The following is a 25,343-nucleotide window of genomic DNA, read 5'->3' as shown; positions in this document are numbered from 1 at the left end:
TCAATCTGTGTTTACCTGACATTGACGCTACATTGAATTTTGTCTCATGACGGACGCCAAAATAACTGCTCCACAAGGAAACATAGTTCCAAACTTCATCTAATATAACATCGATTTTAAGATTTTTCATTAATCAATTTCTTCATTACAATATGTAAAATTACTTATTTCGGCAACTATTTATAATTCTAAACATAATATTTAAGTTAATTCTGAGAGTAATTTTATCGAATTAACGCATGTGCTAAAATACAGCTGTTTTTCGTCACTGCCAAATACAGCAAAATATATGTGGCAGGTATATTCCGACAACTGCACTACCATTAGCAGGAGAGATAAATTGATATACATGTTTTACTTAGGGAAGAAATTATGCTAAACAGGATATTATAGATAAACATAGTAGGTTAAAGCGCCTATATGTATGTTTTGGTTTCTCGCTATGATTCGTGGTATATGGAATAATGTTTCGATTTATCAGTAGTTCCAGATAATTTGTTTTAATAAGTTTCACTAAACTGTTCAAAATAGATGATTTGTAGGTGTTTTTCCCGTGGTGCTTCTTCTATTTCACATTTTTGTCGAATTTTCATATTTAAACGAAAAAAATCAACCTTCTTAAAACGTGTACAAATAACACGTTTACTATTACAGGAAGCATCAATATAAGCAGGAGAGCCTTTCTGTATTCCCGTGGCAGAGAAATTGCTCTCACGATGTCTTCAGGCAGCATTCCTTGTGAACTGCATATTTTAGAATGACAATGATAGTTGTTGTCAGATTAATCTTTATCACATTTGCTTTCTTGATTTCCCAAGCCATCAAGTAATAAAATCCTTTCTGAACAAGTTAACGCACATAAAGGATAGGTAACAATCCATTTTACGAAATTGGACTTCGTAAGGTCAAGGTCATTCATTTAGAGACAATGTTAGAGAGATTTGTGAATTATAGACGTAATTTTGTGGGAGTGACACTTTGACATGAGAAAGCGGTCTGCAATAAACACGTATACCATCGTGAAACGTATCAATAAGTTATACATGTACAGCCTTGTTAAGCACCCAAGCATACCGTCCTTGGAGAGTCACCGAGGTCATATCGGAAACGCATTTATCAAATTGAAGCAAATTCGATATAGGACAGGACGCATGCTTCCGTCGCTATGAATCTATTCTGATTTCTTGATTTAATAGGTTTAAATATGATACTGAGATCTAGTACCATTGCCAAGTCTGTTTCTTTCATATTTCGTGCGATTAGCATACACCTCGTCCGTCTAGTGATTTCACATTGAGTATCCATATCCTAAACGCTATTACACATATTGAGAACAGCATTTTGGTTTTTAACAATAAAAGTTAAAGGATAATTGTAAAGTGAATAAAGCCGTTTTTCTTCGGGACAGGTTTTCTGGAGAGTGTTAGCAAACGTGCACATTCCCCAGAGAATATTTCTGCAACATAAACACATTTTCGTGTGTAAGTGATGGATGGACATTTTAAAGATTGCGAGGGGAAAAACAAGTTGAGAGCGCCCATGGGAGAGTGTAGCAGACTTGGAAATAGCCCATTATGTCACTACACTGACTATGGTGTTTCTCTCGCCCTTATTGTAAGACTTTATTTTATCATGTGAGGCACGATGGCGAGTCCATTGGTTATAAATCAATGTATAGCTAGACCAGGTATGTCCGTAATAACAGTTCTACCATGAGAACAGCTTCATGTTGGGCGGGACGATAGCAGGCTTATCTAGGCGGAGTCGGATGCAGGTTATCTGACAGGCGTGGCGAGTCTCCGGGTTGGCCTAACATCTCCCTACGACCTGCCGCTTTGGGGCAGCACGTATTTCAGGCAAAGACATCACCACCGTGTATCTAATGGAATTTCTATTGATCGTAAGAAAATACATTACCAAAACAAAAACAACACATTCAATTTCATTTCTAAGCGATAGTGGTCTGGTGTCCGTAAACAGCTTTCCACTTATCAAACGTGCAATGCTAGAGATAGTGATCGGACAATAGTGAGGCAAGAAGGTTATCTGAGATGTTATGCTATAAATCCTATTGCATAAGTGTTTTTAAGTAATGACGATTTGATTTACCGAGAATAGCAGCGTCCCTTTCGATGAAAGGAACCAACGGTGACATAGCGCGGTTGTCCTACAATGTAGTCGTGAACGGTTTTCTCCCAGTCCTCCATCATATCGGTTTTTGTGTTGTCACAACCAATGGGACATGTAAACAATCTCGTCATTCATACCATCAATCGTCAGGGTAATCAAAATGTCAGCAAATACCAAAGTAAAACCGCTTAATCGAGGACTCGGCAACTTTCTGCCACAAAACATATTGCAAGCATAGCTCGGATGGTAGTTTCAAAACTAACGTGTACATCAATGCCGATATTGTTTCCACTAAGCCAGCCGTAGAAACTGAAGAACCTAGACAATATTTACAAACTCCACGTAAGCATCCTTTTTTTTGCTCCCGGATCCGGAATGCACTGTACCTGCTTTCCCCATTACATGATCGTAAGAGGTAACTAAAATTGAAATCTATCTCCCGCAGCGAAAACTCGTCTTTTACTCTATTGAAAGTTCATTTACATGTAGGCGAGTAAGGTTATGGACTATAATTCATGATTGAAACTCGCCAACGTGGATGGAATTGGTAGTTAATACTCTTTTTTGTGACTTAATTTTGTCACCAACACATGGTTCAACCAAATGAGATAACCATAAGATTTGGGTAGCTCAGTTTTCTGTTTATTGCGGTCAATTAGGGTGTCATTCTACCATATCATGGTTATCGCACTATAAACACGTTTAACATGGCACAGAGAAAGCCTCAACTTTGAGAATGTAAAAATCCACTCAAATATATAACAGTATATTGGAACTACATTTGGCACATTCGTATTAAGTTTAATTCAGTTTAGGAAAAGCGTCAGTAGTGATGATTTTTAATTAAACTTCTATCTATATTTATTATACTTTTATTAATTTGTGTGCTAAGAACACGTATTTTAGGTGTATGTTTGAATTTCAATCGTAACTTACATATTTCAAGTTGTGTATGAACTCACTCAAAAGTTCAAAAAGATTTTAAAATTATGTATTTACCTATCATTTAAAAAAAAAAGAAAAAATGAGGAAAGACATTGTCATTCCCTTATATAAAAAAAGGCGGGGGAGGGGGGAAGGGGGGCGACCAGTTAAATCTTCATTCTTGCCATTTTTCAGTTTTGAATCACAAGTTTTCATGAGATTTTATCCAGATCTTCCCGAGTTTTTTCTCAGTTTTTTCATCCTGACATGCCAATAATTTATCCGAACTTGCCGCTTTTCCACATCCAAGATGGATTTTGGTGAAAAGTAATTTATACCCTTTTGTGAACAAAAGTGTGTACTTGTGTTTAAATACTTATCTCATTAATGAATAAATATTTCAACAACAATTCTATACTTTGCTATTTTTTTTTTTTTTTTTTTTATTAAAGTCAGATTTAATGGAGGACGGAAGCAAACAAGCTTCTGGTTCTGACCAGAAAGAGACTGACATATAAGATATTCCTGTCTTGATATGTGTATGGTATATAGACACACTAATCGAATGATGATTTTTTACCAGGCGCGGTATATCTAATGATTTGCTTAGAAGACGAAATGAATTACACTTAAAGAGTGCAAACATCGTAAATGTGATTGGCAGTCGAACTTCGTTATCTCGAACCCGGCTGGAGCGTGGGAAAACTTCGAGATAACGGAGTATTCGATTTAAGTGAGTTAAGTAAGAGTGTTATGTAAAGTTAAGCAGGAACCGACGAAATACTTCGAATTAAACGGGGTCTTCGAGTTATACGCATTAGAAATAACGAGGTTCGACTGTGTCAGTGAATTATTAACTATCATTTTATAACTTGCGAATGATGTTGATAAGATGTACATACAATGATGTGTTGCAGGAAAATAATCGCAACACAAATTCTACATACAATGATAATGAAATGGATCGGAGAACGAACAAAAGTAAACATCATGAACCCGCACCACCAGCACCACTTCCCCCGTTTCTACACCCCCTTTGAAAATATTCGACGTTAAAGTACTTGTAATTCATTCTTAAAAGTGAACGCTTTAAAATACTACTTATGACATATGTTCTAGCTTAGTTGGCGTCCGATTACTTTAAATCATTGATAAAGATACCGCCATATTGGAAATTGCCGACTAAAATATGAAATGTTTTATGTATATTAAAAAAAAATCTGCCGCATGTGAAATGTATGTGCGATAATTATGTATATATTTTGTTTGTGTCTGTCTCAAAAACTAAATATGATCAGCTACGACTAAAACATTTTACGTATCTAGGAGTTCAGAAAAAAAATCTGGCTTTGGCTTTTTAAAGCTTACGCATGAACATCACGTGACTATCAAGTTCTAATTAAGTTACTACGCTTTGTGTGATATGAAGCTGAAAATTTGGACGCTCACTAGTTTGCCTACTGGTGCCGTTGTTGTATACCTAGTTCTCATCGTATTGTGGTTTTACTCACTTGAATTGACCAAGCTTTACATGGCAGGCGACGTCAATAAAGCAGAAAACGCTAAGTTTACCGGAACACCTGGTCTTACCATCCTTGTACTTTTTCGGTACTCTCAATTTAAACTTTCCATTTGTTCATATTTTTCACTTGTTTAATTTAATTTCAGTTTAAATTATCATCATGTTAAAATGTTGGTATCTTCCTGTTGTTTTACCAAATACAGAGAAGGTCAATCTAATAACAAAATTTATAACACGTGATAATCACGTGACCGCTTTAAATTAAAAAAAAAAAGACAAAGAAATTCAAAATTAATGACCAGTGGACTACTTACATAGGTGAACCAGACATTTGTCTCCAACACCTGGTTCTTCTCATCTACATTGAGGATCTGGATGAGGGACATCCCAAAGTGGACAAGGATGCTATCGCTCGTGTTGACCACTGGTCTTCCAACTCGTCCATACCTTTCATATCGGTCCAACAGCTTCTTGATGAGCTGTTTCTCTTTGGACATATAAACCTTGGATGTGTCAGCTCTTACTGATCCAGTGATACCAACTGAAAAATATACATGAAATGCAGATAAGAAATCAAATCAAGAGTCTTCCTACTTTTTACAACCAGAAATATCACATCGAATATAACAGAATCACATGTTAGGAAAAATAAAGTAGCTTTACTTGTACAATAAGTACCTAGTTCTAGGAACGTGTTTACTAGCGTACGGGTACCTAGTTCTAGGAACGTATTTACTAGCGTACGGGTACCTAGTTCTAGAAACGTGTTTACAAGCGTACGGGTAACTAGTTCTAGAAACGTGTTTACAAGCGTACGGGTAACTAGTTCTAGGAACGTGTTTACTAGCGTACGGGTACCTAGTTCTAGGAACGTATTTACTAGCGTACGGGTAACTAGTTCTAGAAACGTGTTTACAAGCGTACGGGTAACTAGTTCTAGAAACGTGTTTACTAGCGTAAGGGTACCTAGTTCTAGAAACGTGTTTACTAGCGTACAAATATCACTAGGGCGTGTTGGTGTCGAATTGTACATATATTTACCAATACAAACACATCTTATCATTTCAAAAGTAATTAAATTACATTATACATTCTGAATAAAATGATTGATAGATGAAGATATGTGGGCGACACACGTTATACAAAATGTTGAAGCGATATAAAAATTGTTTTTGAGAGAAAGGATAGGAAAGTACAAAAATACAATGAAACAGACACGTTCACTTTGTATCGTCTGCCGAGTTCAAAACATAACGATCTTAAGTATAATGAGACAGTGGCCGGTAAAGGTTACGGACTCTGAAATTGGCACCTAATGACAGTAGTGGTGAGAAAATCCACCTGACATTTCGATGTGGCCATTATCCTGCTACAACACATCGACTTCTTCTAACACAATTTGGCGTTAAAATTGTGGTTCACTTAATCGATACAATATCAAAAATGCTGAGAAATTATTCATGAAATATGATTAAAGTTTAGTTTTTTTATCAATTATATGCAGTATATTACGTTATGTCCAAGGTTCGTGAAGGAAATGAATTTGTCAGGAACGTAGACAGGTCTTGTGGCGTTACAGATATAAATAAACTATAGGGTTTCTTAATCTCTTTTTCATCCATATATGGTGTGACAACTCTCACCAACATTTTCCTAGCAAGATATAAAAACACACTTGAAACTCGTCCTAAAAGACTACCGAAATGCGTCAATGCAATAATTTAAAACCTAACGTCATTTTGCCTTAAGCTGGAGGAAACTGAGAAGAACAGACATCTCCATTTAACGGCACTTTGATATTTGCTAGAACTTTCCCTCATAGGAGCTCCCTTCTCCTGTTGTATCTTTTAATTGGCGAATTTAAAAGAACAATTTCACCTTTGGGGATAATTTAGTTTGTGTGTGCCGGTTTCGGTGATGTCTCGCTATAAAACGACATGATACAGCGGTCAGGATTACGTAAAAAGATTAACCATGCAGGCAAGGAAGTGCCGACGGCTGTAAAACTAAGCCTACCTAGTTGACAAAATGGCATATGTTGTTTTAGACAGCGCCAAAGAGCTACGAAGGCAACTCCGTGTAATCTACTGCATCAGCATACTTTCCAGCGGATGGAGAGATCCTGCATATTTCAGCGATAAAAAAATATCTTGGTTCGGGGAATAACGATGTGGAGAGAAATTTGTTACCATGTATCTAAACCTTGTAGAATAAATGAAAAGGACACTGATTGATTGTTTTTATAGTTACTCCCGTTGTGTAATACAGTGTATGTTTGTTTCAAATTTTTATCTGACGTGCGAAAGCGAAAATTCTGACAATGGTTTAAAACGAGCAAAGCACACGCAAATAGAAATTACACGTACACAGACACATGTCAAGTACTAACATATTCACTTTATTTCGAATATTGATATAGCATTTACAATCTGAAGACACACAAGTGAATAAAACCTTTCAATATAAATTCAGAATAAGGTAAAGTCAGGTCAAAACTGAATTAATTTGCATGATACATGTACGGCTGTTTCGTCCTTCTATGGCTTGGCGACATCTGAGGAAAATCAGAATCGATCGAAAGAAATGTCAATATATAGATGTACAGGTTCACCATCCACATGATTCTATTGATTTTGTAATTGTCACATATATTTCTGAAAAGCATCAAACACATGTATATCAAGAACATATACATGTTGTATACGGAAAACCTTGTGGATTAAAAGACCACAAGAATTGCCTACCACTTGCAATATCAAAGATTCAGTATTTTCGGTACAGCTCCCACGATATTTTTGCACTAATTCTTTGAAATCGTGTCACTTGGAAGGAAAATATACAGGAAGCAATAAAATGGCGCTGTGTTCCCTGTTCACTTACTTATCTCAGAATTTCGTAGATGTCGACAGCCGATACTATAAAAACTTTGAAAGGTGCAATTGATGAAGATCACGGGTCTTTATGACCGTCGCAATGATTTTAGTTGGAAGTATTCGATTTTGTTTTTGCAAAAGTAAGTAAGACATTGGTACGCTTGGTGATTAACCTTGTTTTCTTTTGGGAACATGACATTACTTATTTGGATTAACCAAGACTTTTTTTAAAACAATTTTTTTTCGATAAAGCAAAAGACGCTAACCATTCTGGAACGTATGGTTTACATGATTTCATTTTCGTTATACTTTTTTGACGATTTTTCTTTTTTCCTCGCTTTCCTTTCATTTAATCAACTTCTAGTTTTAATTAACATTCTGTTGGCATGTCTGTTTGTCTTCTTTGTTGATTATTTTCAAAAAATGTATTGCTTTTGCTTTCCATAATTCTAAATGTATATCTTTTAATAGTTATCTTATTTTAATGCTTTTCTGACTGAAAATATGACGCTAAAATATATTTGCGCTAATTACAATATACTTTTGTTATTGAAACAGCAATTATAATGGATTCCGCGATCACAGTGCTCCTTTACGGAAAGTTTATAATTACAAACGTGAATCTGTCAAAGAAATTTCATTTACAGTTGTCTGTTCCGTAATTGTATTTCATGGAAAAAAAGAATGCGTCATGTTTCTTTTGGTGTGGCAAACGAGTAGTTTTACGTGTAAGCGCCTCGTGAACAAACCCTCCCCTTACGTCTAGAGTAATCCGGAACTGTCAAGATCGCCATATCTTTGTGAGACGGACTTTCATGGTACAAACCAAAATTGAGATTCTGAACAATCTATGATGTACTTTACCAGTCCGAACCTGACTTGAAGACAGACAGCTAGGCGATATTGTTGGGCGAGCACTATGACAACAAACCATTGGGACAGTCGTGCAAACAGAGCCTAATGGAATTGTGAAGCTCGATATAATCTGATAAAAATACGCGCACCTTATAAAGTAATGCAAAAGTAGCAAATTAGGCGGGAGTGAGGGACATCAGAAAGAATTAATTTCTTTTTTAGTGGAAATAGCATAGGAACGACATGTAAAATGATCGGACAATTGGATTGTTTGTAGGCAATGATACAGGTTCTATACCTGTTACATGAGATGAGCGGGAGACTGTTGGTTTTAAACACATTCGGAAGATAACTCTTTTGCCACAATTACCGCCAGGCGGCGTTATCACCCTCGTATTTTAGCACCGTTGATTGATAGTTATTTTGAATATCGAATGTTTGTTGTACTTACGAATATTGACACCAGGTGGCAGTACCATGATAAATGTCGTTACAACAACAAGCACGATTTAAATGTCCAATGACTGAAGGCGAGATAAGAGAGCGATACACCTTGTACGGCACTGTGTACATATTAAGAGTGACACTAAGGAAGATTTGAATACTAGGTGGCAGTTCAAATGATTGATATAAATGATGTAATGACATTTATCAATTTACTTACAGTCTTGAAGAGTTTCAATATGTCGTATGTCTCGCTCATAGTAAATATACAGTTAGTATGTAAGATACGTAAATAACGTTTCCTATAGCAACAATTATCATTTTAATTGCCAACAGCTTATAAAATGGTTTACGGTATCATCACTATTTTGGTCTATGTATGAATAACCCTTCGAATTTTTCTTTTTTCGGGGCAATTTATTCTCTGATAATCTTTATAAGGATTAGCGCTTTATTACCATATTTTGAGAGAATAAGAAATAAACAAACAAGCCAATATAATTTTAAACCTGCTCATTTAGCATCATGTTTCCTTCACATATTCCATATTCACATATGGCATGAATTCCTGTCTTGTCGTCAGAAGCATGATGTCTGATTCGATGGTATTTGAGTAACTGCGTTATATATTAACATAGTTTTCACTTAGTCTTAGTGTGAATAATGGATTGCTGGATGGCAACGCAACTGTCTTTTATCTAGGCGACCGGGGTTCGATTCCCCGATCGACTTGAAATGAAAAGATATACATAATTTTTTAATATATGATGAGCCCACTAGTTATCTTTAGTGCCTATATTTAGATTGTATATAAAAGTAATATTCAGATTTAAAATACATTTTCAGCAAATTACGATGAATACATTAAAGCATATATTTCTCTGTGTAACTTTTTTTTTGTCGTAACTGCTTTTCAAAATCCCAAAAGTCAACTAGCTTTGAGGATCCATCCTGTCCGAACCTTTCTGTTCACTGAGTGACTCACTGGCGTGCACTGCAGGGCATTATATATTCTAATCCTATTGTTGTCAATACTTTTTTACACTTTAAAAGATAACTAAAAATCTTGCTCTTTATCGAAGAGCTAACATGTTTTGTCTGAATGTGGTTGTTTTTATCACTAAGCTGCATGCTTACTTTCTGCCTTATATTAATGTTTATCAAATAAAGAGGTGGATGATACCATATCTCTACATAGCGATAAAACACGGGAAAGTACACCGCGACCTTCAGGAAGTGGAGATTGGCTACGATCCGCCTAATCCAAATTCAGTTTAGACCGTGTTTATAGTTTAACATTGCATGAATAAGGTTTAAAGGTGATTAATGAAAGAAAACGAATCTTTTGTAATATCTCTGCAGGCTTTTGCTAAAATGTGTTTAGGGTTTGGAAGATAGCAACTGGCTCGTGGAAAGATTTGAATGAGCTAAAACACAACAAAGAGGTTTCGTTGCACAGAGCAAAATGTTCTTACGGCCAGAATATTGACAAAACAAGTAGGAGACAGCCTAGGCATGCGAATGATGCTTCAATCATCCACAGTGGTACACACCAACGGCAGAAATCATGCCGTTTATTCGCGAAGCCATGAATGAACAAACGAACCGCTGACAGTTGTTTCCAAACAAAGACGGTGATTGTGGTATTTCAAACGTCAGACCTATATTTATCTCTGATGACACACTCCGATAGACACGATATCAAAATAAACAAGCGGCACGATTTTGCATACAATAATAAGTTCATGTCACCTATAACAAAGAAAAGATATATTGAATTTTCCTAAAATATGATCGTATGCAGTAATTGACGCTATTCCACCGGTTTCAACAGGTTTAGAGTTCACTTCACGAAAATGTGTTGCAACAAATGACACGACACATGTTCATAAATATTAATATTAACCTTAGGTACTAAAGGAAAAAAACATGAAAAAATAGTTTTGAAATCCCTTTAAAATATCTTTCTTTCTCCAGTGAAGTTATTATAAGGTTCAGGTTATTTGTTCTTGGAATTTTTTTATTAACTAAAATAAAAGATGATTTTAAGACTGTCATTGCGAATGCGCCGGGATACCAATCTGTTATATTCTGCATCGGTATTGTTGATGATGCGAGCACTGTTTTCGACACTCGTGCACTGAAATATTGCCAAACTCTGAAGCCAAGGACAGCCATTGCGTTTGTGAATTTTTCCGACATTTATATTAGATAACAATGATTGAGCGGTCTCCTTATTTTTACTGATCTCTTTTTGGACTAGTTGTCGCGATCCGATCTTTTATCCGATAAGGCATGCTGTATTCATGGCCTTTGTCTTTCCAAATATTCGGTTACGTGTACTGCACATGTGAGTCTTCGTGCTTCTGTATCCAGTTAAGTGTTCTGAATATGTTCGTCTTCGTAAATCTATATCCGGTCAGGTACAGGATATGTGAGTTCTCGCTCATTTTTATTCGGTCAGGTACTGGTTCTGTGAGTCCTTCCATTTCTATATCCTATAAGATGTTCTGGATTTGGAAATCCTCATACATCTTTATTCGGTCAGGAACTGGATTTGGGAGTCCTCGTACATCTATATCCGGTCAAGTCCTGGATCTGTGAGTCCTCGTCATGTATATCCTGTCAGGTACTGGATTTGTGAGTCCTCGCATTTCTATATCAAGTCAGGAACTGGATTCATGCGTAGTTAAAATCCCTTATCCTGTAAGTGTTATGGATTCATGAGTCCCCAAAAGTCCTTATTTAGGAACTTATTACTGGTTAAGCGCACAATATTCGTGGGCGTAACTCTTCATTATGTGAGGTCTATTTTTATCCGGTGAGTTTGGTTTTTAGTTCCCTGATCACTAGTAGCTGGTTTGGTATTCTAGAGTGTTGAGCAAATGACGTCATATCCTGCTAGGTGAGTACTTGCAGCTCGCTATCGTTATATGACGAGGTTTGCTTGTTTCTTTGTCAGTTTTTATAGTTCCGTGAACAGCAAGATCATTTTGAGGCGGGGTATAATGGTGGAATCTGGTGACTACCTCACTGATCAACTTACGGGAGGCCTGTCGTATACCGTCCACAGCAATTAAGGCAATGTGTCGTGTCCAAGGATACAACAACGACAGCACAGATCTACAACTGCCACAGGTTATATGGCAAACGTATTCGAAGAGTACCATGGCAACAACGGATGTTAAACAGTAGTCTCATTGAAGATCAAGTGTTTTTGAGTTGTGAGTTATTGTCCTGTACAAATTTATCATAAACATCCACTTTACACGTAATCTAATGTTTTTCAATCATTTTGACATGTCAAGCCACATTTTATATACTATATTTATGAATACGAATTTATCACCACTAAGTTACTGATACAAGACCTTACATTATAGATATAAACAATTCATTCATTTACAGCTTTAAACTTCTGCAATCCATGGCATTAATGAATCTTTAAAGTCTTACTTTGTAGGAAGATCACGATCACATCGCACGCTTGAATGCAATGCAACATGACAACACAAGTGTACCAGTTTCGCTTTATATATTGGAGTTCTGAATGCATATACGATATCGCTTTATAACCAATTACAACATATATCTGGGAGTGTATCATCACACGACATACTTATCTGTTATGAGAGTGTTTAGACAGAGCGACCGACAATGTTATATACTTTATGTAGAATCAATCGTAGGGATATTGATCCTGTGAAACGTAACACCGAGAAGGCTTAATGTCAGTGTTACATTAGAGTATGGGTGTCCCAAGTAGACACTCGTATAGCAAACAGACATGGCGGCCTCCATTCATAAACTAGTACCTTACGTTGATATGCCCATCCATCGTCTTGACCCCAGAAAAAAACATATAGGTTTACCTTTCAGGGCTGGCAATGTCAATTTCAATACAGGTAGAACGATATCTGTAATATTGAACGTTTGAAAGAAAGAACATCATAGATTCATTGATGTGTTGACAACGTGATTTTTGTCTTTAAATATGGCGTTGTCCGGCTTCATAAAAAGGTTTCATAATTGCATAGAAACAATGACTGGTATTTTGATGTAAATGTCAGTTTTTTTACTATGTAAAGTCAGAAGTAATGATATATTGTCGCAGAACTCCGCTTACGCAGTAAATTGGCGTCACGTTATGGCACAAACTCATAAATATTGCGTAATATTAAAAACACAAAAAGCAATTAGCTGCTAATGATGTCTTGAAAAAGAACCGATTTACATTTCAGGTAATATTCACTGTAAACGCCAGGTTCATAAAATTCATAAAAGGGGTTCAAATATCAAATACTTATTATGAATCTTACGTAAAGGTTACTTTTTCTTTTGGTATGCGTCATGTAATATGATAACAATAATAAAACAATATTGCTGACGTCATGTCTCATGATGATGTGTTTCTTGGTGTTTATTGTCGGTATTTTCATGCAAGAAGCAATTACATATATTTTATCTACACGTATCTTCCGTCTTCCGGAAACAATATGGCATTATACCCAGAATGCTCCCTACTCAAGTTAGACCAAGCGAAATAAGTGAGGTTTTTTTTTTACATTTTCGTCAGGTTGGTAATGTCAATAGAATAAAAGTTCTTATAACACAACAAGTAGAATATTAGACTGTCTCGTTTCGGGTGACCACATGGTAACCTTCATCAGAAAAACGACCAATGTGGATCGCTCTAGCACTCGCGTACGTAGCGTACGAGATGGTGTACAAATGAGTAGCCGAATTGTCAACAGAACGTTGTTGCCCTCTATAATCTGTTCACCATCTCGTCACAGCTTTTTCGACCTTAGTGTACAAAGGATTGCAATACAATAACAGCCGTACACTACGTACGTCAGTGCTAGAAGCTCCACATTTGTCATTTTTCAGATGAAGGTGACCACGTAGTCATCGAAACGTCACATTCTAATCTTCTACTGGCTGTGTTATAAGATGAAGGTGACAGTGTAGACGTGGAAACTTCACAGTCAAATCGTCTACTGGCTGTGTTATAAGATGAAGGTGACAGTGTAGACATGGAAACTTCACACTCAAATCGTCTACTGGCTGTGTTATAAGATGAAGGTGACCGCGTAGTCATCGTCACACTCCAATCGTCTACTGGCTGTGTTATAAGATGAAGGTGACAGTGTAGACATGGAAACTTCACACTCAAATCGTCTACTGGCTGTGTTATAAGATGAAGGTGACCGCGTAGTCATCGTCACGCTCCAATCGTCTACTGGCTGTGTTATAAGAGGAAGGTGACAGTGTAGACATGGAAACTTCACACTCAAATCGTCCACTGGTTGTGTTATAAGATGAAGGTGACAGTGTCGTCATCGTGACACTCCAATCTTCTACTGACTGTGATATAAGATGAAGGTGACCGTGTAGTCATCGTGACACTCCAATCTTCTACTGACTGTGATATAAGATGAAGGTGACCGTGTAGTCATCGTCACACTCCAATCTTCTACTGACTGTGATATAAGATGAAGGTGACCGTGTAGTCATCGTCACACTCCAATCTTTTACGAGCTGTGTTATATATTCTACAAGCGATGTAAATAAGTAACATAAAAACATTCGACATAAAGTTGATAAGTGACACTTATATCATTTATACCTGTTTGAGTAACCGCGATGTGAAACGAATATCGCTATACATGTTTATTTTCTTATAAAACGGCCTACCTGCCTTACTTTAAAATGGACTACATACACAGTCATACTATGTACTATAAGATCAACGCCAAGTCCATCTCATTTTGGAAATATTATAGGGATATTCCACAAAGAAAACCAAATTTTGGCTGTTCTGTACCATTTAAGAACTTATTCTAATGAATTTCAAAACTATTTTTAGCATAAAAATATCTTCACTGTGGTCACTTTGGTCAGACGACATTGGTCAAGTAAATACGAAAATTAAACCGTCTAAATATAGCGCATCAGAAAATTAAGAACTGAACTATCAAAGGATCGTAGATTTTGAGTTAACAGGTATATAGTATAAATTGGACGCATTTTCGGTCAATATATATTCCTTAGTGACGTCATACTACATATGACATCATAAGGTTATAACGTCACAACGAAAACAATCAAAACCTTCAGTCAATTACAGCTCCAATAAGTGTCACCACATAAAAAATTATGTTGTCAGTAGTATTACATTAATACAAGCCCAATGGTATAATATCAATATCTTTAGGCCAATTATTTATGGCGGAAACATTTGTTCGTGACAAAACCGATATACCGCTACAATTCTTCATGAACCAAAATCATGGAGTATCAAGAGAACGGGAGAGATGTACAATATCAAACAGAAGTTAAATGTATGGCGTGCAAGGAATCAAAACTGCATTCTCAGCAGAGCAGTTTCTGAGTTTAATTACAAAACGTTTGGGATATATCTGCATTGCTTTCTTACACCGTACATCAGACTGCATCGCAATAATAGCATCAAGTCCATAAACATATCGTTTGTAGTAATTCTTTGCAATATGTCTATCGATTTGTGAAGCAGCGAAAGTGATTATTTCATTGCCGTAGCAAGATTTCATAATAGTTTCAAAAGAAAAAAACGTATTATGACTTTTGTCGTAAGTTATCGCGAGATCTGATATCTGGCGTATAGCGAGAGCCTTATCTTCACAATGGAAGCCGTAATTAAGTTAATTATCCTCAGTCACACACCGCCATGTTGTAAATACGCCAAATCCATAACTGTGAACAGATAGTGCTTTCAGAAAAGATATCCTTTTTTGTAATTCTGTCAACGTACAGAGATTTTTACAAGTATCAAGGACAACACGAAATAATAATGACGATCTAGATTCTACATGCATTCCTGCAAGGAAAGGAACCTCACTAGACCAGAAAATAATTACGGCCGATAAGATGCAGGTAAGTGGTTTTAGAGAAGAGGACAAGGTGCGGACGCATGATAAATATGTCTATTCACAACAGCTTCATATATTGAGGAAGGCGGTAATTAGACGGAGAAATGTGATGGAGCAAATTCTGATAGTCTGCTGAAAGAAGATGAAATTCTCACCACGAATGTGATGCTGAGACGGGATAATACAAAAAAACACAGAAGTCTGGCTTGTACGGGAATCTACCAAGCCTCAATTAAGGCGTATTAATCAGGACAAACCCTGAATACCACTCGAAAGGAAATGACAGTCAGTGAAAGACGACGAAAGGTGACTGACTTATAAAGCAAGCCTATCTACGAAAATTGCGTTTAGAGGCGAGTGAGCCAAGCAATTTTCTCTCCATTGGTATCACTAAGCTTCATTGGGACCCCACTGGACAGCGTTTACTGACAAAATGTTTTTCTATATTAACAATTTGGTGCATCTTTGTAACAGAAATGAATGGCTGATTATCCATAATGGCTCCGTCATGCTGAAATTTGGAATCGATCCTCTCATGCTTGAAAAGATACAAAGCTTCCTAGTATCTCTTATGTCAAATGATGTCTTAATTTCAGGCTTTTTAAAAGAGGAGACAGCGTGCTACAAGTCTTATTGGTGCAATTTCGTCTTGGGGGATGTGTACAACCATACATTTCTAGGGAATTCGCGTGGAAAACTCGTTGGAAAACAACATCTTTATACGTAATTGGGCAAAGTTGGTCATATAAACTACACGGCCGTGGTTCCAGGAAAATAGCTCGTTGTCTGCCTTCTATGAGTGTAGTTAGGGCCATGTAGAAGCTATGATTATTCCTGTAGGAATAAACGCTATCGTCTGTAGGGGTGGTTTTACTGCGCTGCAAATTGACATAATTAATTTTGATTAATTGAGAAATTATAAATACTAAGAGTAATAGTATTCCAACATGCCTCCGCTTTCATGAGTATTCTTTGAATTATTCAAATATCCAAAGAAAACAAATGCCACATTGATTGAATTGTGATGTTAATAAATCTCCACTTTTGTGTTTTTACTTCTGATTACTGTAAAATCTGACATCTTGTGGGGATTTAAATTCAGCAGTTTTTCAAAAGCAAATAAACATGCAAACAGAGTTAACAAACAAACAAAGCAAAATTCGTACTCTCGGAATCTACTCGTTCTAGAATTAATGTTAATTCTTATTGTTAACATGACAAGGAAATGGCAGATAATGTGAAAATAAAACCATTCACGAAAATTTCTGTAGTTACTGATAGTGAAATGGCTATCTAAATGTATTTTGTCAAAACCTTATGGAAAGTATAAGTATTTATGAAGGTTTATTTTTATTTATTTATTTATTTATTTTTTTGATAATCTTTTAATCCTAAGAAAATTGTTGACATCAAAATGTCTGGTAACGAAAACTTAGACCGATCATTTATAGAATTTGTATACAAAACTTGAACTGTTCATGTTCTTAAGAACTAAGACATAACGCAATTTTATCCCAAACTACACACTTTTTTTCGAAATGCAAATGCCTTTCGACTGTCGCATAAAGGCCTTCTTCATATTTCCCCAATGTGACTAGAATTGAACTGTGTCTGTTATGCAACAGAAAAAACATCCTTCGATTGTCGAAGACGAAATCTTACCATTACTCCGACAAGTGGCAGTTTTTCATAATAACTACGTCTTTTCATATTTCTAAACCATGGTAATAAAAATATACGCTCCCACAAACATACAACTTGTATATTTCACTCAGCTTTTCTGATCAGGTCCGAGACGAGTTCGCTTTTGATGGTCCACAGGTATAGTTAACAATGATTAAATATTTATAATCTATTATTGACAACAATATAACAGAGATGTAGTTTGGAGAATGACGTGCTAATTTTGACGAGTACCAGGTGTAATGCTTTCATGATAAGCCCGATGGGATTTTCTCCTTGTCAAATAAATATATAATGTTTGTGTTTAAACTGAAAGCATAATGGTCCAGAACCACATATACACTGCTGGTAGAATAATATGATATGAAGTATTAATTTGTTTACTGATAAGCATTCCATTTTATCGTAGCTGTGGACGTATTAATATGCATACTCTAAACCTGTAGCATACGATGGTATGGTCGAACGAAGAGCTGTGTGTTACCTTGTTTCTCGTTTACATGTGTTTCAAAACTATCGACCTTGTATGGCTACACGGGCATTAGCCTCGAACAGTATCTGATGAAGACTGCTCAAACTCGGTGTAATACTGCATTCTCGAGCCGAATCATTAAACTTAATGGAGTCTTTCAAAGTTCTTTATCAAGCAAAATTGTGTTTATGGCATACACTGTTGTGAGATATCCTTTTAATGCATTAACGAGTATTCGGTTGATTTTAAAAACAGAACAAGTTGGGATGTTTTACAAGCTTCGGTAGTTCAACGTTTCCAAAACATTTGCTTCAAATGGATAAGGGATACTGTTTGAAGCTAATAGAACCATTCATTAGTGGGAACATCTAGAGTTATGCTTAAATAGGCCTGATTCTTTAATATGGTCTCAAGTTAATTTTAGAATTGTAATCCTTCCGTACATATGACTGTTTGAATGTGAATACTGGTATATACAGACACAGCTTATAGTTCATTATCTACTTATTCACACAAAAATCGACATATTGGGCTAATTATACACACTAACTGATAATCCATGGACATAGGGGACACCGACCACTGACTTCAGTCACTTGAACCAGTAGATGGACCATCACGTTAGATATATATTTACTTGATATCCTAGGGTTTTCGAATAATGTTCCTGATCGACCTCTGTACGAAAATTTTTATTTGTTACACACCAATGCTAACAAATGTTGCTAGCGTAGAAATTCAGTGTCTTTAGTTTAGTCAGATAAATAATACTGAATTATAGATTATGTGTCCATTAAGTATCGTTGTTAAGATGAATAAGTAACGGGAGCTATCTAAATAATGTATCCTATCGCTCTTTTGTTATTTCTGTTCGTCTAGTAATGCGTTCAGTCGTATGATGTTCAGAAGTACGAAAGCTTTTCGACCTACCATATCAGAGCACTGCGTATACACGTGACACATCATGTGACGTTAAATATGATACAAATGTATATGTAATTATTCTTTATCTATTCATCATCATCATTTTTTTTATTTCACAACTTAAATTGTCAAGTCATCTTTATTATTGATTTGTGTGCCGTGTCATGGCGTTTTTAACACGTTTGACGGTCAACCTGTCTGTAGATTCACTTAATATTTCAGTAGTTATTTCACTGTATGTTTCCTGCTTTATACATCAACAGCAAAACGAATGAAATATTAACATACATGTAATGGATTTGCTCGGGAAATGTGATATTGGATGTTTTTTTCATTGTGTATGCTAAAGGTGTTCCGGGAATGTATGACTCCTAATGGAAATACTGGGAGACGTAATATGTCTTATATCTAATTAACCATTACCTATACATGCCGGTCCACAGGAAGCTCGGTGTTCTAGGGACATATCAACATTCCGCAATGTTGAGTGATAAAAGTTCAATTAACAGCTGTGGAGAGATGTTGGCGACTCTCCGACAAAGATGGCGCATTGTGCGCATTTCTACAAAGGTTACAGAGATGTTCAAAGCTGATATCTATCCCGATATATCTAGCGTTCACTATATAAATGTATTTATGTGAAGTTAAACTTCAAGAAAATTGAAAAATAAATCCGATCGCGAGTCCCCGGATCGCTTTTAACACAAATACTTCGAATCCCATTGACGGGGAACTATCTCACTAAAGTACTGTGATCTCTTTTGCAGCATGAATCAGGGAGAGTTAAATGGTAGTCTGTTATTGGTGGGTTTCTATACCAGTAGAGAGAGTACATTTGTTTCCTGCACAAGGTTACAAGGCCAAATTTCACCAATTTTGTTGATACTGATCTCCTCTGAGGAATGTGTTAGATTTACAAACACAATTAAATATATACGATCCGTTGATCATTTTTAGTGCACACAATTTGTCTACGTTGGGTAGTTCAATATGTATGTATAAGTATAGATTTAAAACTTAATATATGATTTTACAGTTGTTCTTTGCTAACATAAGTGATAAGAATTTCTCCATCAAATATCGGACATATCAGATTGTCACGAACCCTGGTACATATGGAAATGCCATGGCTACCGGAAGCTTGGATGACGGTCTCCCAAGGGATGTTAATTGCTTGGGTCATCTTCGCTTGACCGATGACTGGAGACATGAGTTGTAGCACCACTTGGCCATCGGTGGAATACTCTGTCTATCGCTCGTCTGATTCCGCTAATCACCACAAATGGTGGCTTATTTAGTAACCGATACGTAACCAAGCCTAAATAACTATAAACAACACTTTGGTATACACCTCGAGGATATGTCGGATCTTCGCTAACAGTTCATCGATTTTTATATCACATTCATGACAAGGCATATAATAAAAACTGAAACGGAAATTATAACGGCGCAGAATCTGTCCTACAATGACGAAGAACAGAGATGCAAAGGCAGTTATAGGCCACCGGAAGTATTGTAGTTTGCAAAATGGAAGACGGCGAAAAAAGCAAACAAAAAACAAAAAAAAAAAAAAGATAAAAAAAAAATCTAACATGCTTGCTGAAAGGCGCCGAATTTTCTGATCAAATTAACTCCGGATCATTTATACGTGGATGTTCACTGATTTCATTAAGATCAATTTTCCGATACGGAAGAGGAGAAATGGTAATATCTTGGCGAATCATAGTTAAATTAAGTTTATTTGACAGCAGTATATTTAAATGGAAGATATATATTGGATATTGGCACAGGACGTCCATTTTTCATTAAACGTCCATTCCAATGATACCAGACCTCGCTTAACGTCTTGAAATCGGATGTAGAATTCTTCATTAGTCTGGCCCACAGGTTCCTGATCTATAACGAAGTACTGTAGGCTCATCAATGTTTTCATGTTGTCTGCTTATTTGTGGGGTTACTTTTTCAAAGTAGGTAAAACTTTGTAGATATGCCATTTCATGGAAATGGTACAGTGAAAGTTAATTAAATGTACTCTGGCTGAGCTTACTGTCTTTGTTGTATGAGAGATTCCATGAGCAAGATGAACCCAGTAACTTATGAAAATGATGTAATGATCGCTTCCACAGTTATATCACATCGAAATCCTATTTTTTGAACACAGAAGATGATATCAGTTTTACTGTCATCGTAATGACAATTCGTATAACAAAAAATATTTTGTCTGTTTTCAGTAATTGTGAAATTAGTTCATCATGTCATTTTTTTATTCTTCAATGACGTCATATGTACTTCACATATATTGGTGACGTCACAACAGATGCGAGTACTTTTAGACTGCAGTATGAATGTAATGATTTCAGCAAGGCCAGATTATGCATGACTAATCCAAAGAACCGTTTTAAAGAGTTTCTTGTTCTTAATATAGTGTTTCGTGTTGAAAACATTTTGTTTAAGTACAGACACAAAATACATCAATATCTGACGATTACCAGGCACGGATACATGTAATTGTTGATTGTTCATCAGTTCAAACATTCAAGGTTCTTTGAAGACGATGTCGGTGATAGGAGAATGCTAATTGAGTGGGCTTATACATATCTTGTGTTTCTGCACTGAAATACCGAACACTGAACATGAAAGTTTGAAACCGTAACTGTTTATATAATTCTGAAAACGTATTAATCTATAAACTGAGACGACGTTTATGACCAAAATGTAGATACAATCGAATTCGGACCAAACAAACTCAAGTGACGTAAGTTCATATCATGTGTTAAGTCCTTATTTGGAGTGCTCGCATATTGCATGAGTTTCTACCAAAACGATCTTGATCCAACATGTAATTTGATCATTCTCTTTGCGAAGTTTGTTCGCGTTAACATTTACACTATAGTATAGCAGTTTCGATAAGAAATGGCGGATTTCATTTTTTTTTTTTCATCTTATTTAAAATATGCAGTTGCCATATTGCTACTGGCATCAAAATTTTTAACGGAAATATTTCATTTTCAGATATTGGAATACCCGCGAGCATATTATAGCTATGAAGATATGCGAGAAGTTATTATCAATGGGGGTACCTGCACCGCTACTTAAACCTGGCGTTCAGGGACATTCATACACAATACAACATTATATATCCATTTCAAGTCGCCCGTAAATTATTGCACGGCTCACTATAAAATCACAATTACAGAAATGAAAATACATGGGTGGGTTATTTTTTCTACCTGAACAAACACAAGAAGCTTTCGCTCGATGCATTTCTTGAAGAAATGAATCTAGCATTTACGGAGAATCAGAAATATCATAGAATCGTGAAAATTTTACACACAAATAGAATGTTATACAATTAACTTCAAAGACCGGTGTTTTTGTAGAAAATCTAAAGTGGAAATTCACTGGCAATAAGTGTAAAGGAAATTGACAGCTTTAATTAGTTTCGGTATATAAATTACACTGTTTATCTAAAATTTTGGTTTGATATCAATCAGATATTGCGTTTGAACCTGTACACAAGTCCATAATATCCTGCCAAAATGAGGATCAAGAAAGAGCGATTTTGATGACGTAAATGACTATTAAGATTAAAAAAAAAAAAAAACCTAAAAACAAGAAATAATGTTTATATATATATATATATATATATATACGTGCTTTACCAAGAGACACTATATCACGGTAAAACATCAAGCATAAATTCGAATATCTGATAAATATAGTATCCCTGACATCAAATGTATGAACATAAGATTTTGTAATTACTGATTAGATCTAATGAGATAGTTATATCGCTTGTCAGCGCCGAAGATGAACGCAATAACAGCGTCTTAACCATGGGCAGGTCTACATTATCATTCTCCTGACATGGTTTCTTTGTAGCACGACAAAATCAAAGGTCGATAGAGTTTGATTGTATCGTCTTCTGGTTCTGAAGCAATCGCAGCGCTTTGTACCAAGCTAACGAGTCCAACTTTCCTTTATATTTCATACAGACATTTTTCTAGTGTAGTCTGGTAACAAATACACAAACGAAAAGGTATTAATTACGTGGGATGTTGAGACTCGTGAAAGAAACAGTATCTTATGACAATCATGGTAGTTGGCTCTTTGTGTCTATTCATACTGCACACCATTAGTATGTAATAACATTGCAATGTGAGGTTTTCAGTAACGATACAATAAATGTTCCAATTGGCTCGTTTGGCAATTCTGTCATTTTATTGTCGGTATTGAAAGTAGACTGAGCTTGCGCTAGTACAGGGCGTAGTTTGTTTTATTCTACATGTTAAAAGTATAATTACGGAAATAGTTGTATTTGAAAGACAAGCGTATGCAATTATAGGTCTCTAAAGTTTTTTTCTGGAGGAGAAAGCAATTACGAAATTAGTCCGTCAGTATTCCGGCAAAAAATATCATACTAGCAAAATGGCTGATATTTTTGCGGGTTGATATAAAAAAAACTTTCAATAGTAGTGTTCCCGTTTTTTTTGACAAGGTCAATAATTCTGTTCTCTCTATTGTGGATAGATGTGAATTATCAGCATGGACTAAATGAGACGTGACAAGGACATGCATGTACGTGTTCCATGTTGCCTGATCAATGATAACACGGTATTTCCTTTTGAGGCAACTAATGTAAGACTTGAAAAATTCTATAGTTTTGGTCTTGACTTTTTCCATAGGGATGTCAGAGACCCGACAACTAGTTCCCGATACAAAGATGAAGATGATTTCTCTTATGTGTTATCTGAGTCTTCATACAACCTCATCTGTAAGAAAGACGAAGAACCATACCAACATACAGAAACAAGGCACCACAGGCCTCACGGGGACAGGGAAGTTTATTGCTTTGGTCGTGAAGACATTCAAATCCTCAGATGATAGATTCAATGACACAATAAAAAAATACATTTGTCTACTGGATGCATATTGCTTCTGAAAGATAATAAATATTCTTGGGCAGTGTTGGGAATTTTTCTTCGACCCATGGGCATGGATCGCTCGAACGAGCACGCTAGGTCGGAACCTTTCTTCCTTTTATCGCCAAAGAATATAACTTAAGTACTTTGTTTAAAGCTCTTTTACGCTCTTACATTCATTCTAAGTAGGACACCGGGTTCTGAAATACGACGTGTCGTTTGTAAAATACATGTGGGAAAATTAATGGCATTTTTTGTTGATTATATAACTTATTTTCACGAGTCTAGTTTCCTTGGCGTATGTTCTCAAATTTGCCGAGATATTAGTAGTCACTTATTGTGGTTAAAGAATTACAACGTGTTTCTGATGAGTGGTATCGGTAACACTGTTAAAAAAATCTTAGTGATGAAGTAATGAACAGTTGGGATCTAAAGACCATACCCCTTTCAGCTTCCATCAGGTATGGTTTAAACTAGGGTACATATACAAGTATCAGCTGTTAAGTATGATTTAATTGATAACAGTGGTAGGTGCCTATGAAAAGTGCTTTAAATGTCAAATACCTGAGAGATATGTATGGTTTCTCAAGCAAAGCACGTGGTGCTGTTTGGTGGAAACACATCATTTGTCAGGAACATAATCGAAAATTTGGCGGGAATCTTCCTTCACCACGGTAAGGTAATGTATTTTACGTTTAATTCCAATTAGGTTGTTTTCAGTGGGGGAGTGTGTTCCGGGGACAGATAGCCTCAACAATACACCGTATCGGCTGGTGTTGCTAATATCGATGGCCCAATAGCACGCGACGTGTGTTAACAGACATTTAGCATATAAATAATGATTTAGTTGAGCTCATTTCGTCTTATTAATAATGTAAATACAACGTTCCGGCTTATAAATATTTGTACAAAAGATCGTTCAGACAAAGTATTATATACCAAAATAAGACAGGGAAGTAGAGATAAAGACAGAGAAGGGGAAAGTGAGAGCGCAGTAGACTGAGAGCCAAGTAGGGAGAGAAACAATGATAGACAGAAGACTGATAAAATTTGGTAGACAAATAGACAAATAAAGATAGATAGAGGCAGATAAAGTGAAGCAGAGACAAATACAGATAGACCGACAGACACAGACAGACAGACAGATAGACAGACAGACAGAGTGGAGCAGAGTGAAACGGAGACAGAAAAAACTGGAGGAAGAAGGAAAAACGAGATAAAGACAAAAATGGGGAATGAGAGATCCAAAACCAAAGAGAAGGACAAAGAGGAACAAAGACACCGAGGAGGAGAAGGAAAGATACATATGGATAAAGAACGGATAGAGAAATCTGCCGGTCGATATTTCGTTGGTTGACAAGATTTATGAAAGATGAAGACTTTCAGAAAAGAAATTTCAAAACGAATTAAACCATATATCAATTGATACTGGCTAGATTGTGAAAATGACAGCGAGTCTTGCATCAAATCACTTAGCTATCAGAGATAAGATGCACATCACACGCATAAACCGACTCCTTGGGGAGTACTCTGTGTATATACTTAATCATGCTTGATATCTTACTTTCTGTTTGGGCATATATTTGTATATTCAAACCAAATCTACATTTGGTGAGCGATGGAGGACGTAACATGAATATAAAATAGATTGTAAATGATGATGTTCCTAATATCTCTGCTGTT

The 25,343-nt window shown here is 36.1% G+C and overlaps 1 protein-coding gene across 1 annotated transcript in view; it reads right to left on the bottom strand.

The window, feature by feature from the left end:
- The window catches only part of LOC132553446 (acetylcholine receptor subunit alpha-1-B-like), a 75,874-nt gene that overhangs the window by 37,062 nt on the left and 13,469 nt on the right, over positions 1-25,343 (bottom strand). Inside the window, exon 2 of the mRNA XM_060217691.1 lies at positions 4,891-5,117. Coding sequence (XP_060073674.1) covers positions 4,891-5,117 — 227 coding nt within the window. The remainder of the gene's footprint in view (positions 1-4,890; positions 5,118-25,343) is intronic.

Source organism: Ylistrum balloti, unplaced genomic scaffold, assembly GCF_031769215.1.
Source record: "Ylistrum balloti isolate Yb309-2 unplaced genomic scaffold, AGI_CSIRO_Ybal_v1 Utg370328, whole genome shotgun sequence".
Taxonomy (NCBI): Eukaryota; Metazoa; Mollusca; class Bivalvia; order Pectinida; family Pectinidae; genus Ylistrum; species Ylistrum balloti.
The sequence above is the reverse complement of the archived record's forward strand: the minus strand, read 5'-3'. Positions and strand labels throughout refer to the sequence as shown.